This window comes from Cetorhinus maximus, chromosome 12 (assembly GCF_964194155.1).
Source record: "Cetorhinus maximus chromosome 12, sCetMax3.hap1.1, whole genome shotgun sequence".
Classification (NCBI taxonomy): domain Eukaryota; kingdom Metazoa; phylum Chordata; class Chondrichthyes; order Lamniformes; family Cetorhinidae; genus Cetorhinus; species Cetorhinus maximus.
In genome coordinates this window covers 49,059,231-49,084,038 of record NC_135890.1, presented here as the reverse complement: position 1 = coordinate 49,084,038, position 24,808 = coordinate 49,059,231, and the positions used below count along the sequence as shown (strand labels likewise).

The 24,808-nt window shown below is 39.7% G+C and overlaps 1 protein-coding gene across 2 annotated transcripts in view; it reads left to right on the top strand.

Moving 5' to 3' along the window:
• The window catches only part of eps8a (EGFR pathway substrate 8a, signaling adaptor), a 160,845-nt gene that overhangs the window by 77,861 nt on the left and 58,176 nt on the right, over positions 1–24,808 (top strand). The window contains exons 3-6 of one of the 2 annotated variants that reach the window (XM_078553567.1): positions 5,849–5,925; positions 14,216–14,263; positions 22,529–22,590; positions 23,084–23,245. In XM_078553567.1, the coding sequence (XP_078409693.1) occupies positions 5,849–5,925; positions 14,216–14,263; positions 22,529–22,590; positions 23,084–23,245 (349 nt within the window). The remainder of the gene's footprint in view (positions 1–5,848; positions 5,926–14,215; positions 14,264–22,528; positions 22,591–23,083; positions 23,246–24,808) is intronic. The other variant, XM_078553566.1, reaches the window with a different exon arrangement.

The window sequence follows — 24,808 nt, the reverse complement described above, 5'->3', positions numbered from 1 at the left end:
TCCAGAGGAATTAAGTTCTCATGTTTTTTTCCCCATTCTTCCTCCTACTCCTAACTTCCCATGGTAGTCAGCCATATTCAGAGTGCATATTAATCTCAGATTCTGTGTGTTTCCTCGTGGAGTGCTGTTATTACGACGAATGACAGTTGCATGTCCTCTAGCCAGATCAATGCTTGAAAGAGGGAAGTAATTCATTGTTCCTGTTACTATTATGGGTTTATTGGCCCCATGTTGTATCTAATGTAAAATCCTTTCTAGTATTGAGATCAAAAGATTCAGGAGGTATTGGTGATGAATAGGTTTACCAACTGTGGCAACTTTATTTAGGGTTCTTGCCACTAGCCCTTCACCTGATGGTTTGGGCCTGTGGATGTGACCCTTTTAAATGAAAGCATTGTGTTGTACTCCATGCAGAATGATTCATGCCCACATTGGAACAGGCACTATTTATTAACAAATCAACTTTAGTGCAGTGTTAACATTTTTTAGACTCAGTTCATTTTTTATGATACAAAAATGTTTCTAGTTTAAAGTTAAACTGGAATGTTTGGACAAAGATTGATCGCAAGTTGGAATATCCAAATGTTGTATAAACACACTCATCACAGATGGGGTAGCGCTGGTTTTATGCAGAATATCTTTACAACGCTTAAGCATGGAAGATTTAGAATTTATGTTCGTTGCTAATGATGCTGCCTGTAAATCCCCATTCTAATAATGGCAGCTCTGTATGTATATAAAAAAAAACAATCAGCAAAGACCTATTTACTCGGTACTTTAAAAGCACTTTAACTGCACTGTTAGTTTCCTCAACCTAACTTGAACTATGAGAGTTTAAGAATGTATTAAAAGCAGTGCCTACAGTTACTTTTTCAGATTAGCAGTTACTTACATTTTTTTTAAAATTGAGTCCATATGTACATTGCTGAAGCCCACTTTCTGGGATTTGATTGGATTGGTCTGTAGCAACCAACATGACTTTGGTTTGATGCCTCCAGTCAGTGGGTTTGTCTTAGTACTTAGGTCTGCACTCAGATGGGAGCACAGGCACTGCAGGTTACTGTTCAACCGTAAGATTGATATATTGTGGAAGATTCTTCCACCACACCAAACAAATTACTAAAAGAGATTACCTGGTCATTAACTCATCGCTTTTTATGTGAATTTGTTGCATGCAAAAAAAGCTGCGTTGTTTCCTGCATTATGAGAGCAAAAACACCGTGGAAGAACTTAATTGTAAAGTGCTTTGGGGCATCCTGAGGATGTGAAAGGATCTATTTAAATGCAAGTGTTTTTTTTCTCTTTTATTTTCATAGCTTGCAGTACTGTATTCTTAATGCCAGACTGCACAACCAACTTTCTAGTTTCTGGACCTGAGAGTAGGTGCAATATTGCCACATTCTTTGTCATTAGTGAGGGCTGGACATGTTTTAAGTTTCCCATATCAGCAAGTGCCCCTGCCCCTTTCCTTCCCCTTTTTCCATAGTCAATAGCAACAACTTGTGTTTATATAGCACCTTTAATATGATGGAACGTCCCAAGATCCTTTACAAGAGTATTATAAAACAAAATATGACACTGAGTCACATAGGTATTTAATGAGATGACCAAAAGCATGGTCAAAGAGGTATGTTTTAAGGAGTGACTTAAAGGAGGAAATGAGGGAGAGAGGTGGATAGGCATAGGGAGGGTATTCCAGAGCTTAGGGCTTAGGAAACTGAAGGCACAGCCATCATTGGAGGAGCAATTATAATTGGGAATATACATTTAGGAATGCAGTCTGCTTATAGCTTTGTTTTGAGAGGGTGTTAAGGTAGACAGAGTTTAGAGTCAATGGACCTTCCACAAGCAATTCAGTAAATGAGCAGCATGATACCCAAAGACTTTGGACGTACTTGAAGCAAACGAAGTACTGTATTCTATTTCAAAAAGACTGTAATGTAAGTGGAAGAAATTTGTGCTAACTGTGGTAAACTCCACCTTGCAACTGGTGGAATTTAAATTCAATTAATAAAACCTTGAATTGAAAGCTACTCTCAGCAATGATGACCATTATCATCTATTGTTTATCTTCACCTGATGGTTTGGATCGCTAGATGTCATCCTTTTCTTTGAAAGCATTGTGCTGTACTCCATGCAAAATGATTAATGCCCACCAAGTACATTGGGTAAATGATTACATTGGAAAAGACACCTATTTATTACTTAACAAATGCAGTGTTAACTTTTTTAGACCGAGTTATGTTTTTTATGATATTAAAATGTTTCTAGTTTAAAATTAAACAATGTTTCGATGAAAGGTTGATTGCAAGTTGGAATATCCAAATGGTATATAAACATGCTCGTCACAGATGGGGCAGAGCTGGTTTTGTGCAAGAATGCTGTACATCCTTATCATTGTCATAAAAACCCATCTGGTTCACTGTCTTTTAGAAAAGAAAATCTGCCGTCCTTGCCTGGTCTAGTCTACATGTGACTCCAGATCCACAGCAATGTGATTGACTCTTAACTGCCCCCTGAAATGGCTTCATAAGCCACTCCGTTCAAGGGAAATTATGAATGGGCAACAAATGCTGGCCTTGCCAGTAACGCCTACATCCCATGAAAGAAAAAAATTGTAACGCAAAATATAATTTTGTTTGAGTTCTGTCAGAGATTTTCAATCATTACAAAGTTGTAGAATGTTAATATCAAAGTTCCAGGAACGTATGTGGAGGGTCCCTGGACCCTCATTTTCAACAATAGCACCTTAGTTTGGCTCTTGCGTTTGCACTTGAGTCTATACTGTCTTGTGACATTTTACGACTGTCTTAAAGCTAAAAGTTACTTTGTAAATTTCAGCATGTGGTTTGAGGTTCATATTTTCCTAACAGATTTAGTATATTTTGACTGATTTGAGCTGCTGTTGAACTAATCTGCTTTTAAGTTGCTTTGATTTTCAACTTAAATTATTTTGAAGCTCTCCTGAGTTTCAAAGCTTGTGTTGAGTATATGTATCTTAAAAAAAATTGTACTGTATATTAGGACTCAAGATTTCTGTAGATCTAGATCTCCTTTTGCCTGGCCATAAGAATTGAAGAAATCTGAAGTAGCAATACTTAATGGGATGCAGCATGTTTGATGGCATCAGTTGAAACATCAGCTCATTCACCTGAGCTGCAGTTCTGGGATCATAGAGTTGTTTTTGAGCCCTCTTGCCATGGCCAGGTGAAGAAGTAATCTTCCTGTTTCATCTTGGGTTCAGGGTCTAGATGGGGCTTGCTTAGGGTTTGCCTGTTATCTTAAGAATGTGACCATAGATTGTTATCTGTAAAAACCATTCTTGTTTATTTACACATTTGTGTACATCTCAGCACTATGCGTGAGGTTGTACTTATGGTTCCCACCAGATCTTTTAGTCATGTGACTCTCTGCCTCAGAAGGCAGTGGAGATAGATTCCTGTTAGGCAAGGGAACCAAAGGTTACCTGGGGTGGGGGGAAGGGGAGGAATGTGGAATTTGAAACATAAACAGTTCAGCCTGATCTTATTGAATGGCACAGCAGGCTCGAGGGACTGAATGGCCTACTTCCATTTTGTATGTTCGTACGTGACATTGCATCATAGCTACATCAGTATCAGGTGCTCCTAATGTTCACCCTTTGTTTCCTGTCTTCGTTGGTGGTCATTGTTCAGACTTATTTTCCCCTGAAGAACCTCTCTTTGGTCTACAAGGCAGTTATCCTATATGTTATATATTATTTATGACTCTTTTTTAAGTACATGCTATCTGTGGAGAACAAGTCATTTAGGAAGATTTAAAAAAAAAAAACAACTGCTGTAAAACTTCCAGGTCAGGCAGCATTTGTAGGGAGAAGCAGAGTTAACATTTCAGGTTGTGTGACCTTTCATCAGAACCCTATACATTTAGGAAGATAATTAGATTCCCTCTTTTACATATTGGGCCTCTTCATTCTCAGAATGTACGTTACTATTCTTTACATGCAACAGTCCCATCCTCCCTCTCCGAAGCTTGTAACTCTAGCTTCAGCTGCATTGTTCCTTCTGATAAAAGCAAACACTGCAGACTATTTATCAAAGTAAGAGAGTTTCGTTTTGTAGAAGATTATTCTATGAAGTATGAAATTGGACGAGATGTCTTGATTCTTGTGACTTCAGATAATAAGCATTCGCAATAATTTCCCCCAGGTGCACTCTGCGCACCAGGATTGTTTGTGAAGGATAAATGCATGTTCAAAGAACAAAACAAGTTACAACAAAAGCAAAATAATGGGAATGCTGGAAATCTGAAATAAAAACAGAAAATGTTGGAAATACTCGGGCCAGGCAGCATCTGTGGAGAAAGAAATGGAGTTCATGTCTGTGAAAGGCCTGTGACTTTTCATGATGTTCTGTTGAAATGTTAACTATTGCTGTCTCCACAGAATGCTGCCTAATCAGCTGAGTATTTCCAGTATTTTCTGTTCTCTGACAAGATCAACTATGTTGAATGTCGCCGCTATTTTCTCCAGAGTTCAAATTGGATGTTATGGATTTTGTTCATGGGATGATATTCTAAATATATAAATTGGAATTAGGCAGGTGTAAAGGAAAGATCATTTTGTCCCTAATTTTACTGTGGATACTTTAAAGCAGACTTGTATGGGGACTGTGTGGGTGTCTAGTTTAATTAAACTGCAGACAGTCAGACTGCAAGTTTGGAATCATCAAAAGGGGCTAGGTGTAAAACGTGTATTTGAAATGAGGATGGGTAAGCTGGGATGAAGTCTCAGCAGATACGGTGTGAATGGAATTTGCATTTTTAGATAAGTTGAGAGGTTGTTTGATTTTCAAAGGGACATGATAAGACATTTACAACTAGCAAGATAAATAAATCAAAGTTATTAAGTTTATTTTTCCTGGAAGTGCTGGCCATAATGACAACATGGAAGAATTTTATACTCTGGAAAAAGTAACTTCCAAAGGGTGAAACTGTGGGATTTACAGATCAAAAGGGAGAACTTTATTTAAAGAAAGATGGAAAGCCCTATGTGCGGTCATGGAAGATGCACTGTGTGAAACAAACCTGTGGAAAAGTATGTAGCCACCCTGGAGAAATTTACTTTTTCAATAAGCAAGGTTTTGTCAAAAGCCTTTGGAATTCTATTGTCAAGTGAAATGGAGAAAGAAGTTGTGAAATTCCTCCCTTATAGCAACAATGGGTGCTTGTGGTAATATTGATGGATGTTTTATAGGTTAAGAGTCTATTTGGAGCATTGCCTGAAAGGGGTGTAAAGTTGGGAGTTTAGTTAAGTAGAAACCTTGTGAGAACTGTTAGAAACTAAATGTAACTATAACTATAGTCTTGTGTGTTTGAAGTTTTTTTTTGTTAATGTTTTAATTTAATTTTTAAAATCTCTAAGCATGGTAGTGGACTCATCACTCCTGACTTCAGTGTACAAACCTTCTCGTAATAAATACAAATTGCAAAATCATTGTGATGACGTGGCCATGTTTCCCTTTGCAATTTGGTCAGCTTGGCAAATACCATCTGCCATATCATGACACATGACTGGTCAAAAATTGATTGTTCTTCATGTGCTATATCTACTTTTGAGGTAGAATCAGTCATCCATTTTGCATGCATTAAATATGTTAAATGCATTTTCATCATATTAAAATGCAGAAAAAAACGCTGCCACTTTGGTTTCTTGAGTGCTTTGGGATGAGATGATGAAGAGTTGGTGCAGGATAAAGGAAATCCAATATGCCTGCCATATGAACTAGTCTGTATAATTTTCTTAAACTTTGGAGGGATGTGGAAAAGAGGATCTTCAGGTCAGATTTAACATTGATTCTTATTTTTATAGTGGCTATGCTTCTCAAACAGTGACCCAACCAGCGATGGATAATACTTCTTCAAAGACAAGTGGAAAAGCCTTGTATGGTAAGTTAAGGAGGAATTATTTTTGCAAATGCCATTTTATACATAATTGTGTAAGTGGATTTTCATTCTTGATTTATATTCTCTAACCATTCTTCCTGATCTTCCTCCTTCCTATAGTTGCTTGATCCAAACTGATAATGTTTTTTTGGATTATTTCGTTAAATGTAATGAACTGATGGGTCAGATTTTGCTTTTGCGGAGGATCTAACAGTGTCTGCTGTTAGACTTCGCAGTTGTGTGCTGAGGTTTGTAAATTTTTTGTGTGCCGAGTTATAGAAAATGCAAGCTGATAATATTGCACCGAGGGAAATAGGGCTTTTGGCATTTGGGCAGTTGGAACAGGGCAAACGACTGTATATCTCCTTAACCATCATTGAAGGATTGAGAAATAAACAGCGAAGGACTGAGAAGGAACTGAAAATTAGAGTGGGTGAACTTGATGTCAAAGAGAGAAAGAAATACTGGATTAGGGGATGGAGAAAAAGACACAGGATAAGTTGAAAAAAATGACTTCAGTATGCTTAACAAGAATTAAAACCTGAAGGAGTGAAACTTGCCTCTTGTAATTAATTTTGAGCTCCAGAGCGATTGATAGGTAGTAATTAACACAGCATGTTTAAAGAGTGCATATATTTGAAATTACTTGATATAACTTATCATGAGTTCATCTTTGAGGCAAATACGGCAACTTCATGGCCAGTTCGTGCATTTCAATGATAAAGCAGATAGCAAGACACCATTTTTGCAAGGTTGACACTGGAGCATCACAATTTGGATAACAACTTCGGGATTCTGCAGTTAATTGCACATCTAACCTTCACCTGAAGTTGCTGTACCATTTGTGCATAAACAATAGCAGTTATCATTAGCCTCACCATTATTTTGGCAGCAAATGCTGGGTCAGCATTCTTTTTTGTACTCATTCCTATTTTCGTGTTGGTGCGAGAAATAATTTTGGGTATTTTTACAATGCGTTCCCTTTTCTAAATGGCCAGGCGCTTTCTAATTGTGTAAATATGTATCTGTGGAGTCATATTTGCACTACTTAACCTATAAACGCCTTCAGTGATGACTAGTAGGATCGGCATATTGATTTTTGAACCAAGAGGGAAAAACACACTTGACCTCATTCTCACCAACCTGCCTGCCACAGATGCATCTGTCCATGACAGCATTTGTAGGAGTGACCACCGCGCAGTCCTTGCGGAGACAAAGACCCATCTTCACATTGAGGATGCCCTCCATCGTGTTGTGTGGTACCACTACTAAATAGGATAGATTTGAAACAGATATGGCAACTCAAGACTAGGCATCCATGAGGCACTGTGGAGCAGCAGCAGCAGAATTGTACTTGATCACAATCTGTAACCTCACGGCCTGGCATATCCTCCAATATACCATTACTACCTAGCCAGGGGATAAACCCTGGTTCAATGAAGAGTGCAGGAGGGCATACCAGGAGCAGCACTAAGCATACCAAAAAAGTGAGGTGAAGGTACAACACAGGCCAAACAGCATAAGCAGCAAGTGATAGACAGAGCTAAGCGTCTCACAACTAACGGATCAGATCTAAGCTCTGCAGCCCTGCCACATCCAGTCGTGAATGGTGGTGGACAATTAAACAACCCACTGGAGGAGGCGGCTCCACAAATATCCCCATCCTCAATGATCGGGGAGCACAGCACATCAGTGCAAAAGATAGGGCTGAAGCCCTTGCTATAATCTTCAGCCAGAAGTGCAGAATGGATGATCCATCCCAGCCTCCTCCTGAGGTCCCCAGCAGCACAGATGCCAGCCTTTAGCCAATTCAATTCAGTTCACGTGATATCAAGAAACTGCTGAAAGCACTGGATACTGCAAAGTTTATGGGCCTTGACAATATTCTGGCAATAGTGCAAAACATGTGCCCCAGAACTTACTTGCGTCCCTAGCCAAGCTGTTCCAGCACAGCTGCATCTACCTAGTAATGTGGGAAATTGCCCAGGTTTGCCCTGTACACAAGAAACCCAGTCAATTACTGCCCATCAGCCTACTCTCAATCATCAGTGAAGTGATGCAAGGAGTCATCAACAGTGCTATCAAGTAGAACTTGCTTTGCAATAACCTTCTCACTGATGCTCAGTTTGGGTACTGCCAGGTTCACTCAGCTTCTGATGTTCTTACAGCCCTGGTTCAAACATGGACAAAAGAATTGAACTCCAGAGGTGAGAGTGACTGCCCTTGACATCAAGGCTGCATTTGACCAAGTGTGGCATCAAGGAGCCCTAGAAAAACTCGAGTCAATGGGAATCAGAGGGACAACTCCCAGTTGGTTGGAGTCATACCTAGCACAAAAGAAGTTGTGGCTGTTGGAGGTCAATCACCTCAGCTCCACGACATCACTGCCGGAGTTCCTCAAGGTAGTGTCCCACGCCCAGCCATCATCAGCTGCTTGATCAATGACTTTCCTTCCATTATAAGGTCAGAAGTGGAGATGTTTGCTGCTGATAGCCCAATGTTTACCATTCATGACAACTCAGATACTGAAGCTGTCCATGTCCAAATGCAGCAAGATCTGGACAATATCCAGGCTTGGGCTTGACAAGTGGCAAGTAACATTTGTGCCACACAAGTGCCAGGAAATGACCATCTCCAACAAGAGAGAATCTCTCTGTGCCCCTTGACATTCAGTGGCATTAGCATCGCTGAATCCCCGATTATAAACATCCTGGAGGTTACCATTGACTAGAAACTGAACTGGACTAGCCATATAAATACTGTGGCTACAAGAGCAGGTTAGCAGCTAGGAATCCTACAGTGAGTAACTCACCACCAGACTCCCCAAAGCCTGTCCACCATCTACATGACACAAGTCATGAGTCTGATGGAAAACTCCCCTTGCCCGGTTGAGTGCAGCTCCAACACTCAGGAAACTCAGGACACCATTCAGGACAAAGCAGCCCACTTGATTGGCACTCCATCCACAAACATTCACTCCCTCCACCATCGCACAGTGGCAGCAGTGTGTACCATCTACAAGATGCACTTCAGGGACTCACCAAGCCTCTAAGCAGCACCTTCCAAACCCGTGACCACTATCATCTGGAAGGACAAGGGCAGCAGATGCATGGGAACACCACCACCTGGAAGTTCCCCTCCAAGCCACTCACCTGGAAATATATCGCCTTCACTGTCGCAGGGTCAAAATCCTGGAACTCCCTCACTAACAGCACTGTGGATGTACCTGCACCACAGGGACTGCAGTTCAAGAAGGCAGCTCACCACCACCACCACCTCGAGGGCAGTTATGGATAGGTAATAAATGCTGACCTAACCAGCAATGTCCACATCCCATAAAATGAATTTTAAAATGTTGCTTGACAGATGGCTCTATAAATGGTTTTGCCATTATAATCTAATAACAGATTGCTAAAATGAAATCTAATAGTTTCATGCTCAGACTTAATTTCCATTGCTTCTAACATTTTGAAGGTTTTGTTACTAGCTCAATTCAATGCTGAAAACAAATTTTTAAAATGCCCTCATATGTAAATATATACATGAGCATTGCTGAAAAAAGACACATGCTGTGAAAGCTATTCATCTGCACTCATCAGGGCAGATGCAGGAATACCAAACTTCAAAGGGGACAACCATTTATGCTGCATGAGAAAAGGGTGCTGATTGGTCAGCAAGGAGTCCACTGCTTAGACTACCGGTCCAGTCAGCCAGGGCTTTTGTGCTTGGTGAACTTCTGCTGGAAGTGTGGGTGTGTGCAGTTTTAAGTTAAAACAGCAATGAGCTCTGTTGTGATGTCCCTTGCAACTGAAACTATGCTGACAATGTAAGGCTTACAGGTGATTAATGGAGAAATGTCAGTGGAATTGAAGTTCACCAAAGGGGTCCACATCTTTGGGTAAGTGGGGGTAAAGAACGCTCATGTGGTGGGAAAAATGGAAACAAATCCATCAATTAAAGTGAAGTGTGAAGTATTGTAGTTAAATTCCTTCAGTGCCAAATGTCTTTTTATTTTTAGATAATAAAAATTGTTACTTAATGAGGTAAATTCCTCGAGATTTATATTGTGGTGAGATATACGTTGTGGTGTAATTGAAAAGTTTCCCGCAATATTGAACCCTTTCATAAAAGAGGCAGGCAAAATGCTTGAAACTGAAGATATTGAGTGTTAAAAGTACTGATACTATTTATTAAGAAAAATGCTTGTTTTGAAATGGAACAATTTAGTAAGTATGTGACTAAGTTTCATTCTATGATGTAAGTTTTACTTGAGTGCCTTGAGACTAAACGTCGCTGTTGTATAGCTGCAGGCTCCATTAGAGGCCCAAATTACCTTCACCTCTGCCCTCAACAGATGTGTTCCAAATCTCTCTGGGCCTCCATTGCAGTTAGCCAGTTCTGGGATGTTGATTGAGCTAGGATATATAAATATATGTTTAGTTTATATCCTATGGGTTTCTCAGTGAGTCAGAAGGATATCCCATTTTATGATGGTGGGTGGAGGTGGTGGGGTAGGTTATGCCTTTTAGTAAATCATGAGCCGCAGATTTAATATGTTGGAACTGAGAATTTTTATTTAAATAGGTTATCTGGATTTTTTTTACAATATTCTCAAGACTGAATTCTATAGCTTTTCTATTTTAAGACCAGCTATTTGCAGTTTTTAAGATATGTTGACTCAATATAATGGGGCTAAGATCCTTCACTATATTTTTATGAAATATATAGATATCCTCATGGCTAAGTTCTAAATTTTAAAACTGGACAATGGCCTCTTTAAAATGACGGAAGCAATGTCTGGATGTGACGCTACACAACAGAGCTGTCGGGGAGTATTGCAGAGACTTGTGCCTCATTATCTCTGAAGAGACCCCTGTGGACTGGAGAGATCAAATTTAAAGGGAATTATACAAAGGCCATTTTATAAGCCAAGCCTGGCCAACCAGAGCCAGATTGTTTGCTAGGACAAAGGGCCCTGCAACATTCCTTTTAAATTCTTAATGTACCTAGACAAAGGCTTTGACAAAGGGTGTATATCCCTAAGTGGAGAGGTGAGAGTCATGTGTCATGACTCCCTACCTGGTGGAGCCTATAATATTGCCTTGTGGAGCTGCAAAGCTCAGTTTGCCATCTTCCATCTGCCAAGCAGGAGCATAGAAAAGGGGCTCTGTCCAGGCTTGAGTGTCTGGCCCCCCTCTACACTGTTTTCTACTGAAACTTGTGACCTTCTGCACCATCGCCTACAAGACTAATTCATCGATGTGTGCCTATCTCATCGTGGAAGTCGTCTATCCTGAAAAAGGAATAATGAAGGAATTCAACCTGCCGACCTCTGCGAAGGAATGCACCATTGAACTTGGATTCTGGACTTGCATGTCTCTGCCCTGTAAATCTTTCTTTCTCTAACCTCTCTTTTATAGTATGAGTGCAAAGGAGGCAACGTTGCTACCCTCCCGCGTTTTGAGCATGTGCAAATAAACTAACCTTCCGATTTTACCCTATCGAGTTTGTTGTGGGGTACTATTAGAAATTAGATCACACCAGAACCGAGAGGTTGGGAAATAATGCCACTGCTTATAAAGGAGGGAGTCAAAATCAAAACACCTTTCAGTTTACAGATGGATGGTGAGAGGACAAATTAGGGCTGCCTAGATTAACCACTCCTCCTGTCTGTAACACTTAACTTCTGTCACTTTCCCTCCTGTGAATATTGAGGATGGAGTTCTGTGCAATGGGAACACTGCAAAAGTTTAGGGATGTGGGGAGGGGTCACAGTTAAGACTTGAGAGTAGTCTGGGTAATATTTAATCTGATGGTGCTGGGTGCGATAGGCTGCAGAAGCATTGAGGTGGGAGGAGTTTTAGTAGCAAATGTGCCTCAGTGTTTCTCAGGCCCTTGGGGCCATTTTTCTGGTCTCTGGGCAATAATGACCAGCCCAACACATGAGATAAGGTCCCACCCCAAGCTCAATTCCTGCTGTCAGTTACAAGCAGTCAAAAACATAACATTGCATTAACTTTGTGACAACATACTTCTAAATGATTGCTCTATATATAAGTACAACGACTTTAATGGTTGCTTCTGGAAATCCATGCTTTTCAGTAATAAAAAGAGGTGATTGTCATTGCTACAATATAGTCTTTGTTTGGGATTCCATTGCAGAAGAATAAATGCTTCCTTTTCGCACAAAATTAAAAGAACTACTACATGAAATTATTTTGCTGGAGCCCTTGACTGGTTTACTTAAATAAATTGCAGTTGTTAAACAAGATTAATTTCAAATGTGCTTTTTTTAATGTTTCTAACTTCTGTATTAGAATTATTCCAAGTTTATCACATCTATATCTGTTTTCCAGAAGAGCACGAGTGAATTTAAATTAAATTTATATTTACTAGTCTTGCACTTTGCTAGTGAGTAATTACAAAGCTCTGCTCTTATTTATTGAGTTGTTAGAACATAACATAAGAAATAGGAGCAGGAGTAGGCCATTCAGCCTGCCATTCAGTAAGATCATGGCTGATCTGCCACAGGCCTCACTCCGCTTTCGTGCCAGCTCCTCATAGTCCTCAACTCCCCGATTATTGAATTTGGAAACTTGCTGTTTGAAATTCTGTTGAAATGAAATGCCAAGGTATGAACCCATGGTACGTGAGCAGAATGCAGCAGTAAACTGCCAGTTCTTGAAGTTATTACAGCAGTAAAGTGTATTGTAGGTAAAACTCAGTGGTCACATTTTGAAATATCTAATTAATGTAACTGTTCTGTTTTGATAGAATAAATTGACTTTAGAATTCTTTGGCTATTCAGTGAGGGGGAAGGCTGATCATTTGTTACAAAAGCATATTAAATGTAGAAAAGTGATCACAAAACCAGCAACAAATAAAATGATCAGTCAACACACTGCATACTAGCATAGATAATAGCAAAAAAGTGAATGAAGATATTTCAAATATTTTCAAAATTATTTCCGATATTGGCAATGGCCTGGATTTTGCTGGCAATGGCTAAAAGATGGCTACCAATCTCAAAAAGCTGTCCAAAAAGATTTCAGCTTTAGAGTATCAATTTTCCCCTATTCTGTCATGACTTTGACTCTGACGCTGTGAATAGGAGATCTGTGATGTCCAGCAACAATCAAGTCATCAAACTGGTTAAGCACCCTAACAGATTATTGAATCCTCAGGCACTAAACCAGGAAGTAAAAAGCACAGACTATAATTTATTTTTAATTATTTTACACAAAGTGAAATAAAGGTTGGGATATAGACACTAGATGAAAGTAGAAAGTCTTGAACTTTAAAAATAAAAATTAATTTTCACTTTAAAAATCATGTAATTTTGAAAAGTTATTGAGAGAATTATATTCTACACTTGTAAAATTAGCTTTTCGGGGCCAGAGAGAATGTTCAGTAGTAATGACTTAGAATGTTGTTAAAAATTTGGTTACACCTCATTCAATGTTTTCAGTGATTTTTACAGCAGAAACTAGTGCCTAAGAAGTTGAAAATTCATATCAAATTACTGATCAACAAAGACTGCAACAGCACACTCTGGAGGAACACTGACGACTACTTCTGGATTTCCATGTTTAACTCCGTATTTGTGGTTACCAGAAATTAATGTCAGTTTTGTGCAGTAATGGCAGTGGGCCTGCAGTTTTGCTGTAATTACAATCAAAAATTCTCGGTTTGTATTTTCTTGTAATGAAACCTGGTTAAATCTCAATGGAATTTTACAACATACAGCAAATATGAACTGCTGGTGTCTCGAACACAGGCTGAAACTGTTGATTGTCTCAAATGTGGCATGGATTTGTAAATTACTCTACTTTATCTGCCATGGCAAGTAGGATTACAGCCATTGTCAATTGTGTGCTCACTCGCCATTTTTTAAAAAAGTGATCCAGTGTCTAAGTTATTAAAGTACCTTGAGAAATTAATGTTTTTGTTTATAGCTTTATTAGTTTGATAATGGCAAAAATCTGTTTCTACAAAATTTAACTTGTTTACTATGGTAACAATCCTTTTAAGATCCATGACTTTGTGCTTAAAAATGCCTTGTTGCACTGAAAAGCTAATTGCAGTATGGTGGAAGTTAGTCTGCTGTGAGTTTTACAAAAAGGAATTTGCCAAAAAAAAATATTTTCCTATGTTCATATTAAAATGGATAAAACATGTTTTTTTGTAAATTTTAAAGGATATCTGTTTCTGAATTGCAATGTTTGTTATTGATGTGCATTAATTTAAGTATGGTCTTTCGTTGAGTTCAGCATTTTGCTTCCCTTTGTCTTAGGAGCTGATGGACTATACTTCTTACATTCTTCAAAACATAAAAAAAAAGGTAGAAACAAAACCAAACTGAGTTGTGTTTTGTCATTGTGTGAATTTTCCTTCTGCACCACAGTGTGCAAAAACCAAAAATATTCAATTTTATCTTTTAAAGTGATTTTAAATGAGAAGCTAATTTACTACAGTATGCTTAAAGTGCTTGTTCAGCAATAAATGTGGTTAGTAATTTGGGCACTGACTTTCAAATGAAAGTCTACAAGTTGAAATGTATCATTCAAATTAGTTGAAAGTACCTTTGCTAAATAGCATCAGCGTCACCTACTAAACTAATACAATTATGCAATGTACACGTTGTAAAAGTTATACTTCAACATTGTCAAATTAATGGCAGAGTAGATTTTTTGTGTTAAATATAATGTTAGTGGTGCCAGTGAAACCCTCATACAATTTCAAAATTTTTCCAGAGCCTCTGCTGTATGGTACTGACTCTCTCCCTCTCCCTGGCAACAGTCTGAGATTAAGCCAGGCTGTTCGCAACCTTGGTGTCACATCTGATCCCGGGTAAGCTTTCAACCTCATTCATGTCATCACTAAGACTGCCTATTTCCATCTCTAACATTGCCTGACTTTGTTCTTGTCTCAGCTCATATGCTGCTGAAATCCTCATTAATTCCTTCATCAATTTTAGGCTTGATTATTCCAACTCACTCCTGCCTGGCCTCCCACATTCTACCTCCTGTACACTTGAGGTCATTCAAAACTCTGCTATCCATGTGTAACACGCAGCAAGCCCTGATGCCCCATCACCTCTGCCCTTGCTGACCTAAGTTGGCTCCTGGTCAAGCAATGCAATAACTTTAAAATTCTCATCTTTGTTTTCAAATCTCTCCATGACCTTGATCCTCACTATCAGCCCCACAAAACACCACCACCAACTTTACAGCCCTCCAAGATAACCACTTATCTAATTCTGGCCTCTTGTGCATCCCTAATTATAATTGCGCCACCTCTGGTGGCCATGCATTCAGTTACCCAGCTCCCAAGCTCCGAAATATTCTCCCGACATCTCTCTGCCTCACTACCACACTTTCCTCCTTTAAGACACTCTTTAAACCTACCTCTGACCAAGCGTTTGGTCATCTGACTTTATATCCCCTTATTTGGCTTGGCATCATACTGTATTTTATAATCCTGTAAAGTGCCTTGGTACATTTTTGTTAAAGTTGTTGTTTAAATATAAATTATTTTGTGTTAATAATGCTGTCACTTTAGAAGTGCATCTTGGCTGAGTTGGAGGGTGTAACAAATCCAGTTTTCAGATGAGGGATGAACTTGGAGGTACATTTATACTGAAATATATTTCTCATCCCTATTTTTGGGCAGTAACCACTCTTTTCCTTTTGCACTCCAAATCAGAGGCCAGCCCCTAACATTGCTGAGTTCCACAATATTATAAGGAGGTTTTATAGTGCAAATATGCAGGAATTGTTATCTTTAATAAAACTGATGCATTCATGGATCCAGTTTGGTGTGCAACCTGAATGGAGCCTAAAGTCTGCTGATAACTATGGAACAAATTTTTAAACTGCTTTGGAGGTGGGACCAGAGCCAGGCTGGCCCAAAAAATTCCACTGCCAGCCAGTGTGCAGGTTTTACTGCCTTTGGTTTGTCTCTGGGCAATTTTTGAAGAGGTTGGTTTGGGGAATGATGGCTACCCATCGGTAAGTGGCGGTAGCCATTTAGGCCACATAAAGGGCCTATTAAGGTCCCCCCACTCTTACACAGACTGGAATTTTCTAGTTGGCATGTGGAAGCCCCCCGCCACCCCAGCTGAATAAATCATGCTCTGTGAAAGGAGGCAGCTTCTTGGCAGTAGACTGGAGGGTGGCGGAATGGTGGAAGGATGGTCAGAGCTACATTTTAGTTTTTAAGCTGCATGCGTGCGCACACACCTGAGGATAGAGCAGCTTCTCCTCCACAATAATGGTCTGGCAGCTTTGGCCAGTTTTAGTATGTCCATTCTCTGGAGGGAAATGTAGAGAAGACAGCATCCATCTTGATGTGCCCTCCCGCTCATCTTCACCTATGTTGGGGCTTCTGATTCAGGCCTGGAACGCATCCTACTGGCCCTCCAGCCTCAGGAGCCTGCCTGCTGTCCTTGATTGGATTGGGTGGTGAGCACCCTCCCCGGCCACTAATTGATTAGCTTGTCAGAAATTCTATTTGGGTGCTTGAAAATGCGCCCAGCATTAGGCTCCTGACCCCTAAAACTAAAATCCAGCCCTATTTATCTTTTGAATAAAAGACCCTTTTAAAAACTTGCATTATTTAATTCTTCTGCAACTGTCTCATGGGGCAGGCTTTTAGATTTGAGTGGTCCAAGCAGCCACCTTCTGCCTGGGAAACAGTTTTAATTCTACCAAGTAAACCCACAATAAATTTTAATTTAATTTGGATTAGCAGGCCAAATTTTTAATTCAATTCTGTCTCAATGGTACAAACGACATTCTCCTTATAACAAAATTCATAAAATGTATAAAACAGTAAATGGTTCTTTCAGTTTTTTTCTTCTCACCTCTCCCATCCTTACTTAAAGATATGATTCCATGGCAACCAGCTGTTCTTGGTAATAATTTGTGAATCTAAGGACTTGGAACATAGGAGCTTGCTCCGCCATTTAATTAAATTATGGCCGATCTTTGACCTCGACGTCATTTTCCTGCACTATCCCAGTTGGTGGATTTGGTGGTCTATTTGAACACTGGGAGGGAGGTTAGAGTATCATGGGTGCGCCCGATCCTCTCCTCTTGGACATCAGGTGTAAATATTTGATCAGGAACCAAAGGCATGACTTAATAATTCAGAACTCACTAGTCCAGGAGCTCAAGTTGAGTGTTGCCCTTGTGCTGCTACCTGAAATCATGCTAACACTGCACCGGTGGGACTTGAACTTTAGAACTTCCTTAGTCTCCACAGCTCAGCTGCTCATTTGATAAATTTGATGACCCTTGAGAACACTGGAATAATTATTTCTAAATATTCCCCAGTTATTGTACTAGGCTTGTTTGGTGGAATAAATAGGTGAGTTTTTTTTAGAAATGAAGAAATATGATTTATTGCATAAATTAATACTGGTTCTGATCAATTATTAAATGAAATCAGTGGTATTAACTAAAGAATGCAAGTATGTGTTGGAACACAGTTATAATTAGTTAAAGCATTCTGTTGGATGCCTCTTGCTAGTAACTCCCCTTACATATATTGGAAAAGTGCTTAATCTATTTCGCTTTTACTTTAAAAAAAAATCTTCAATAGTGCCCATTAAAATCTATAACTTGTTTCTAAATTCGTCATGATTTACAAGTCAGCTGTTAGAAGAAATCCCACTAGGATATTACAATCAAAAAAGGAAGCTATCTGGCAGCTTACTACAAACTGCTGAACATTTTTCTCATGTTCCTAAATATAGTTATTTGGATGATATTTCATGGCCTACAGGTTTACTGGCAGCAATTTAATTCTCGTGCTGTTTCATGTGAAAGTATTTTCTATGCCCTATAAGGCAAAAGAAGTAAATTTACTTATGTAAAGGAGCAGTTATTTGACAGTTCCATTTCAAATCTAGCATTACTGAAATTGCTGAACTGCCTTTTACACTCAATCTAATTAATGGAGTATATGCTTATTTTGTAAATAAAATGTGTGTGTGTATGTGTGTGTGTATAATTTGTATTTCTCAGGTTTTGTGAAGCCATTGTACAGTGCTTGGGATAAAGCTCTCAATGGGAATGGCATGGTTTGAAAATTAGAATAATTTATTTGTGCCCCTCAAGTTCAACTGAATCGTGGCCGTTTCAAGGGTTCTGACTGGAGGGTGAGGTGGTTTGGCAGGGGAGGGGGGCTGGTGGTATAGGAGAGAGAGACATCACTGGGTTATTTTATGGCCCCTTTTATGCCACATCATCAAAGACTTGGAAACAGTCTAAACACTTGATGTATGGGAACAACTTACTATTTTAGTTGAGAAACTCTCTCCCACCATAAGCTGGCTGTGAAGAGCTTTGGAATGTCCTGAGAACGTGAAAGGTGTTAAATGCCAATTCAACCTTGTATTTATATAGCACCTTTAACATAAAATGTAATTTTTCATTAAATTACTCGCCTGAGCTAAACCAATGACCCGCAACATACTTTTGAGCCTCTTGGTTGGGAAAAATGGTTATGATACAAAAGCACTGGAAAGCTACCAAATGTTACAGGAATTTGGCTGGAACTTTAAGCCCCATGTAACAACTGAATTAGCTTGAACATGCAGGGGGAGAGCATGTTGTCGCTGAATCAACATGTATGCTGCAGAAGACAAGGCACCAATGCTGGAGAGAGACAGCGAAAGCCTCGTATAATAGGTTTCACTGACTTCAACTGAATTACACATGTCAAGATTTATATTGAAGTGTCTTTGCCTGCCAGGCATGCAGCTCCAACAGAATTGTAAGGTGAAAGCAATTAATTTCAATTGTATTTCAAAAGTCAATGGAAAGGATAGTATTACTGTTTGACATATGTAAGTTATGGGGCATGAACAAGTCCTTTGGCATACTGTACATTCTTAATTGCTGTTTCTATGCTATTAATCCAAATGTAACAACATTTTCATCTGGAACTTTTGAATAGCTTTAAAAAAAAGTTTCCACTCTATTTTTGGTTTTGCATTGCATTCCTATAAAATAAGCTGCATTTGTGTTAACATTTTTAGAAGTTCTTATTCATTTGCTTTGAGCCTATTAACTCTAGATGTTACGTTGTCAGAATGGTGTGTGACTTGAAGGTTGTGCTGTTCCCATGTGCTTGCTTGTTCTAGATGGTAGAAGCCATGGGTTTGGAAGGTGCTGGTCGAAGGAGCCTTGACAAGTTGCTATGTTGCTATGGTGGATGAGGTGCCAACCAAGCAGGCTTCTTTGTCCTGTATGGTGTTCAGTTTCTTGAGTGTTGTTGGAGCTGCACTCATCCAGGCAACTGCAACGTATTCCATCACACTCTTGATTTATCTGGGACATATATAATTAGGTAAAAAACAAAAACATTAAAGGGCGCAAGGGAATGACAATAGAAGTAGGTAACTTTAATAAACATTTGGCACCAAGGTAAGAAAGATCATTTGATGACATTGCAGATCCGAAGTGCATTGATTATAGGCAGAATTGGGCTGTACTGTAGTGTCAGTATTGTTCAGTAGTTTTCTGATGCTTATCTCCTTTTACCATGAATTTATATTTGGGAAAGGTCAGATTTGTTGATAGTTTTGGAAATGCACTGCAGCATGAGTCACTGTTTTCAGGAAGCAAGGAGAAAAGATACTTTTGTTACACTGTGGATCATCAGGAATTTACTGATGTATGTGATCCATCAACGGGCAATATTAAAAGGCGCATTTAAAAGTCTTTTGTAGCAGTTACAGCTAGAAGCTGTCTAATGTTCCATACAATTTTAGCATTATGATCAAATGCCATGCAGGGATGGTTTGTTCTCAACGAGCATAATAAGTTGATGAACTCATTTTTTCCTTCTTTGACCGCTTATTAAAAAGTTTAAAGTGCTTGCATGAAATTGGAAGTGTGTAGCTGCGTTGAAAAATTGAACACTCAACATCATGCTGTAATACGCAGTGACAGTTGATTAATTTATTGCCCAAAATGTTGCGAAATGAAGGGTGCATTTGAGTTCCATGCAGTTCAAATCCCACCTGCCTGGCTAGAAGCACTAAAATGGCCCTAAGTCAAGAATGGGTGTTTTGTGACTGTCTATGGTGCTTTGCCCTCCTTGCTTTTTTTTTTGTAGAGATACATTGTCTATGTGGCACCTCATCACATCCTGAAATTCTTTGGGCATTTAAGCTTTTCCCCCTTCCTCTTTCACATCTACAGGTGCCCTTCAGTAATGACATTAACAAGCACACAGACAGGTTCCTGTCGCACTTCCACCAATTCCCTTGAGGTTGTTTGACTGCTTGCAGGAATGAACCACAATGATCTTCATCCTCACATCAAGAAGGATGAAGCAATCATCACCCATTCTCTGTGCCCTTGTCATCAGTTCCATATCTCTCCCCTGCTACCATCTCAAGCACAATCAGTTTGTTTGCAACTTTGGCTTCCCATTTGACTGTAAGCTAGATTTCAGACCTTAAATTTTTCCCTCCCCTAGCATTTTTCTCTCTGATTGCTTTTTCCCAGGTCTTAGTTTCTGGTGCTGAAACTTTTTATTTGTGCCTTTGCCACTGTGTTTTTCTTGATGACTTTAAATCTGTCATAAACTCAATTTTTCCCAAAACTGAGCTGCAGGTATCCAGTTTTGCATTAATTCCTATCTTAACTGATCTACATTGTACCCTCAAAGCGCCACATTTAAAATCTTTGTTTTTAAATCCATTGATGCTATCGTTGCAGTCTTCTCTTCCCAGAATCTTCTCATCCCCAGCTCCCAAACATTGTTTCCTTGACTTTGGTCTTTTTGTATGTTTTCCCCCAACCCAGTTGTCTGACCCAAAATTGATGGCAGAACCTTGAGTTCCCTGGTTCTTGTGGCAAAATTTCCTCCTTGAATATTTCAGCTTTTTCATCTCCTCCTCCCTCCCTTTCGCTCTGCCCCTCCACCCTGCCCACCTCCCCCTCTATCTCCAAAGGAAAAACAATCCTTGTAAAATCCACTTTAATCAACTGACTTCTGGGGCCATTTGCTACAATGCTCCCTTTTTCTCTCTGGGTTACTTTTCCTTGTGCACATCTCCCAGGTGGCCCAGATGTCCTTTACGTTAAAGCTTCTGAGAAAATTAATGCTGTTGGTTGTTTTAGCGTTGGTATATTTTAAGCTGTTCAAGATAGGCTTAAGTTTAAAAACAGAATCAAAAAATGCATGATGTTATGCAGACTTGCTTCTGAAAGTATAGGTGACTAATACATTTTTTCCAATTTGAAGATTTTAAAATATATACACTAGTCACTACTGGAGAGATGTCAGTGGTATCTCATATGCTTTTGTTCTGATCCACATTACTGTTCAAAATAAAAATTCAACTTTAATCCGGAATGAGAAACCATGGGACTTTTGAGTTGTCTGCAACAGGGCATGGATTGACATATGACAGCCTCTGAATTTGTGCAATTCTGTTGGAGGAGAGGGATGGCCCAGTTCATCGCAGGGCTGAGGAAACAGTATTGAACTAGTCAAAGAGCATTCTGGAGTTTGCAGTTAGTGCAAGAGTGGCAGAGGTCTGGAGCAAGTTGCTTTCCCACTCTGCAGAGTAGCATGCAGCACCATCATACCTGAAAGCAGCAAAACAATGCATTGAGACAATTTTTTTTAAAAAAAGCTGTTTAAGATGCTGTTTAGGAATCTGGCAAGTGTTCTAACTTTGCATTTCTGAACCAAGGGTAACTCACTTGTACATGAAACACTTGAGCTGCTTTGTCATTTCCCTTGTGCTCTAATGCTGTGAAATAATCTAATTGTGTAAGGGCTTGCTCATTGCCTTGTGAACCAGAATCCTTCACAAGATTCTACTGACCAGGTTTAAATGAAGAAGCTGTCAGTTTTTAATTTGCACTTAAACTGTTGAAGAGTCAGCGACCCAAAACTGGTTTGACATTAATATCCAGAAATGCTTGGTTATATGTTCTTGGTTATATGCAATCTGTAATTAAAATGCAAAGATGATGTAGTGTTCTTGTTTAGTATTGCTAATTGATTTCATGGAGTTGTACATATTCAGGAAAATTTATAATGTGTGAAATTGGACATGGGTCGAAGTGCAATGCAAGCGGTATTACATTGGTTACCTGTTATACGTTTTGCTGTATATTCAGTCCCATTGACTTAATTAGAACTGAATCTCAGGTGTCTTATGATGGTAGGAAAACACGCTTACACCTGTTTTGCTTCCCCTACCCAGTCCATTTCAGCTCTAAAGTGTTTAATTTTGGTCAAAGTACACACAGTTATTAAATGGTAGTATGTATAGGTGGAGATATTCTGGCACTAGATTGATTATAGTTTGATTTTTGTGCTGTACTCTTTACAAAATGGTTATGGTATTCTGCTTTTCTCTGCTCAGTCTAGTGCAGTGTTAAAAGTGTTGAGTAGGTCCTATTTATTTAGATTTATATCTTAACAATTAAGCTTTTAAATGTTTAATTTTTTAGATTAATGCAGAGCAGAAGTGCTAGGACTTTAAAAAGTGGACTATTGCGATAAAGCATGCACCATGATTAAGTTGCGCAAAATGAAATATTTGTTAAATGCAATTTTTTTAATTCTACAGAACAAAGAAAGAATTATGCAAAATCAACTGTTATGTCAGAGACCTCACAATATCGCGTTGAGGTAATTAGATTCTTTTGTTGACCTCTGTCAGTTTTAGTAATTTCACGTATGATGGATCAATTTAAACCAATTGGAGAAAAGTGCTGGAAGCAGTATCTGTAATCAGATTAATGTTTGGTGGTATTTAATTAAAATAGCCTTCAAGACTGTGATTATGTACATGTTAATGTTTTTTGATGCTTGGGTTTTACTTTTGCTAATGTTAAACCGGATTAAGTTTTGAAGCTCAAAGATTAAGATTTTTTTAATGAATAGCATACTGTATTTGTTTCATGGTGCAGTAGCAATAGTGACTTTCCATATGGATAACTTGCATTTGGCCCCAAGATTCAAATGTAGATTCTGTTTGCAGAAGTACCAATGAAGGAGTCGATTATGATGGCGTCTCAGTGAAATAAGACAGAGTGCTGTGTAGTATGATTGTTTTACAGCAAAACTGTACATAATTGATATGTGATGAATTTATATGATGTAATTTTTCTCTTGAAAACAGCACCTCGCAACTTTTGTTGTGGATCGGAAGGATGCCATGATTACAGTAGATGATGGTATAAGAAAACTAAAACTGCTTGATGCAAAAGGCAAGGTCTGGACCCAGGACATGTTACTGCAGGTGGATGAGAAAGCTGTTAGCTTGATTGATCTGGAGAGCAAAGTAAGTCTAAAATCATGGAGTAGTTTCACAACAAATTATTTATGAAATAATTTTAAAAGCAGCGAAATGGCAGCTACCCATTTGAGTGAAGCTAGCATGATGCTAAATGGGCACAGGATATGTTAATTGATAAATTCTGTTATGTTTGAGATGTGTTTGGCTAGTTTTGATTATACTACTAATTGGTGAAGGGAGACGAGTTCAATCAGCACAGGCCAAAGATCATGACATGTGTGACGTAGAACTGAATGCAGTGCATTTGCCAACTGAGCCATCAAAGCAGTTAAGGCAAATGAAGTTGAAACTGAAGAAGGGTAGATCATTGTCTAAAGCTTCCGATTATAAAATTTATTTCAAGAATATTACAAACTCCTTGTTAAGTTGACATTTGTTAGCATTTGTTCATAGAGTATCAAATGATCCCAGCAAATTTTGCAATGGTTGATTAAGATGTCAGTAGCATATATCCGTGTTAAATTTAATGAAAATTTACTGCTTACCAAAATAACTTTGCTACTCCTTGAGCAAATGGTAGACAGAAACTTGGGGTGGAATTTTCCAAGTCCGTTGGTGGCGGGCGTGATAGGTGGCATGCATGGAAAATATGGTGGGACCCACTTCACGACAGCGTGAAGGCAGGTCACGATCTTCTGCTCAGCCCGCCAACGGCGGGACACGTTTCCTGCCATCGGTCGGTGGGGAGCTAATTATAATATATTAAGATATAATTAAAAGGCCATCCCGCCAGGCTCTTGGAACCCCATCATATCGTCCGCCCACGTTGGCGGGAAAGCACGCCGACATGTTTCACAACAGCACGCAGGCGACGTGCACTTGGTGGCCTTCACTTTGGGAGAACTGGGGTGAGTGAGCAGCAGCGTTCTCCACAACTCGCCTGTTGTTTACAGGCCTCCGGGGGCGGGGACTGATGCCTGGCCGAGCAGGCAACTGCTGAGGGGTTGGGGTGCCCTGGGTCAAGTGCTGCATCCCACGCACAGTTGGGGGCAGGGTAAGTGAGGGAAGTGGCCACGCATTAGGGACACCTGTATAAACTGACCATGCTTCTGCAACTGAGACAGATCAGGCACAACCACAGTGATGTGATTGGGGTCAGGCTCCTAGCCTGCCTGACCATGCAAGCAACACGGAGGCATCAAAGGGCCACTAAGCGCTCCATACCTTACCCCCCACCCTCTCCGACACAGACTTTGAGTCCGCCACAACATTATTGGACCGCGGAGCAGTTGGATGGCACACGTTATACAATCTCCTCGCGAACTTTGGCCATGTAGCAGTCACTGCTGGAGACGCTCACAGCGCCTTGCAATCACAGCATCCTGGTTTGGACCAGTGCCCTCCATGTCGCAGGTTGACAGGGCATCCATGCAGCGCACTCATCTCTGGCCATCCGAGGGGTGACCACTCTCCGGGAAGCATTGAGGAGCGGTCACACAGGGCCAGGAAAGGCGCTAAGTACAGCCATGATAACCACATCTCTCTTCCATGCTGCAGGAGGACCATGTCAGGATCATGGATCCTTGTGACCTAGCTGTATGTCTGATG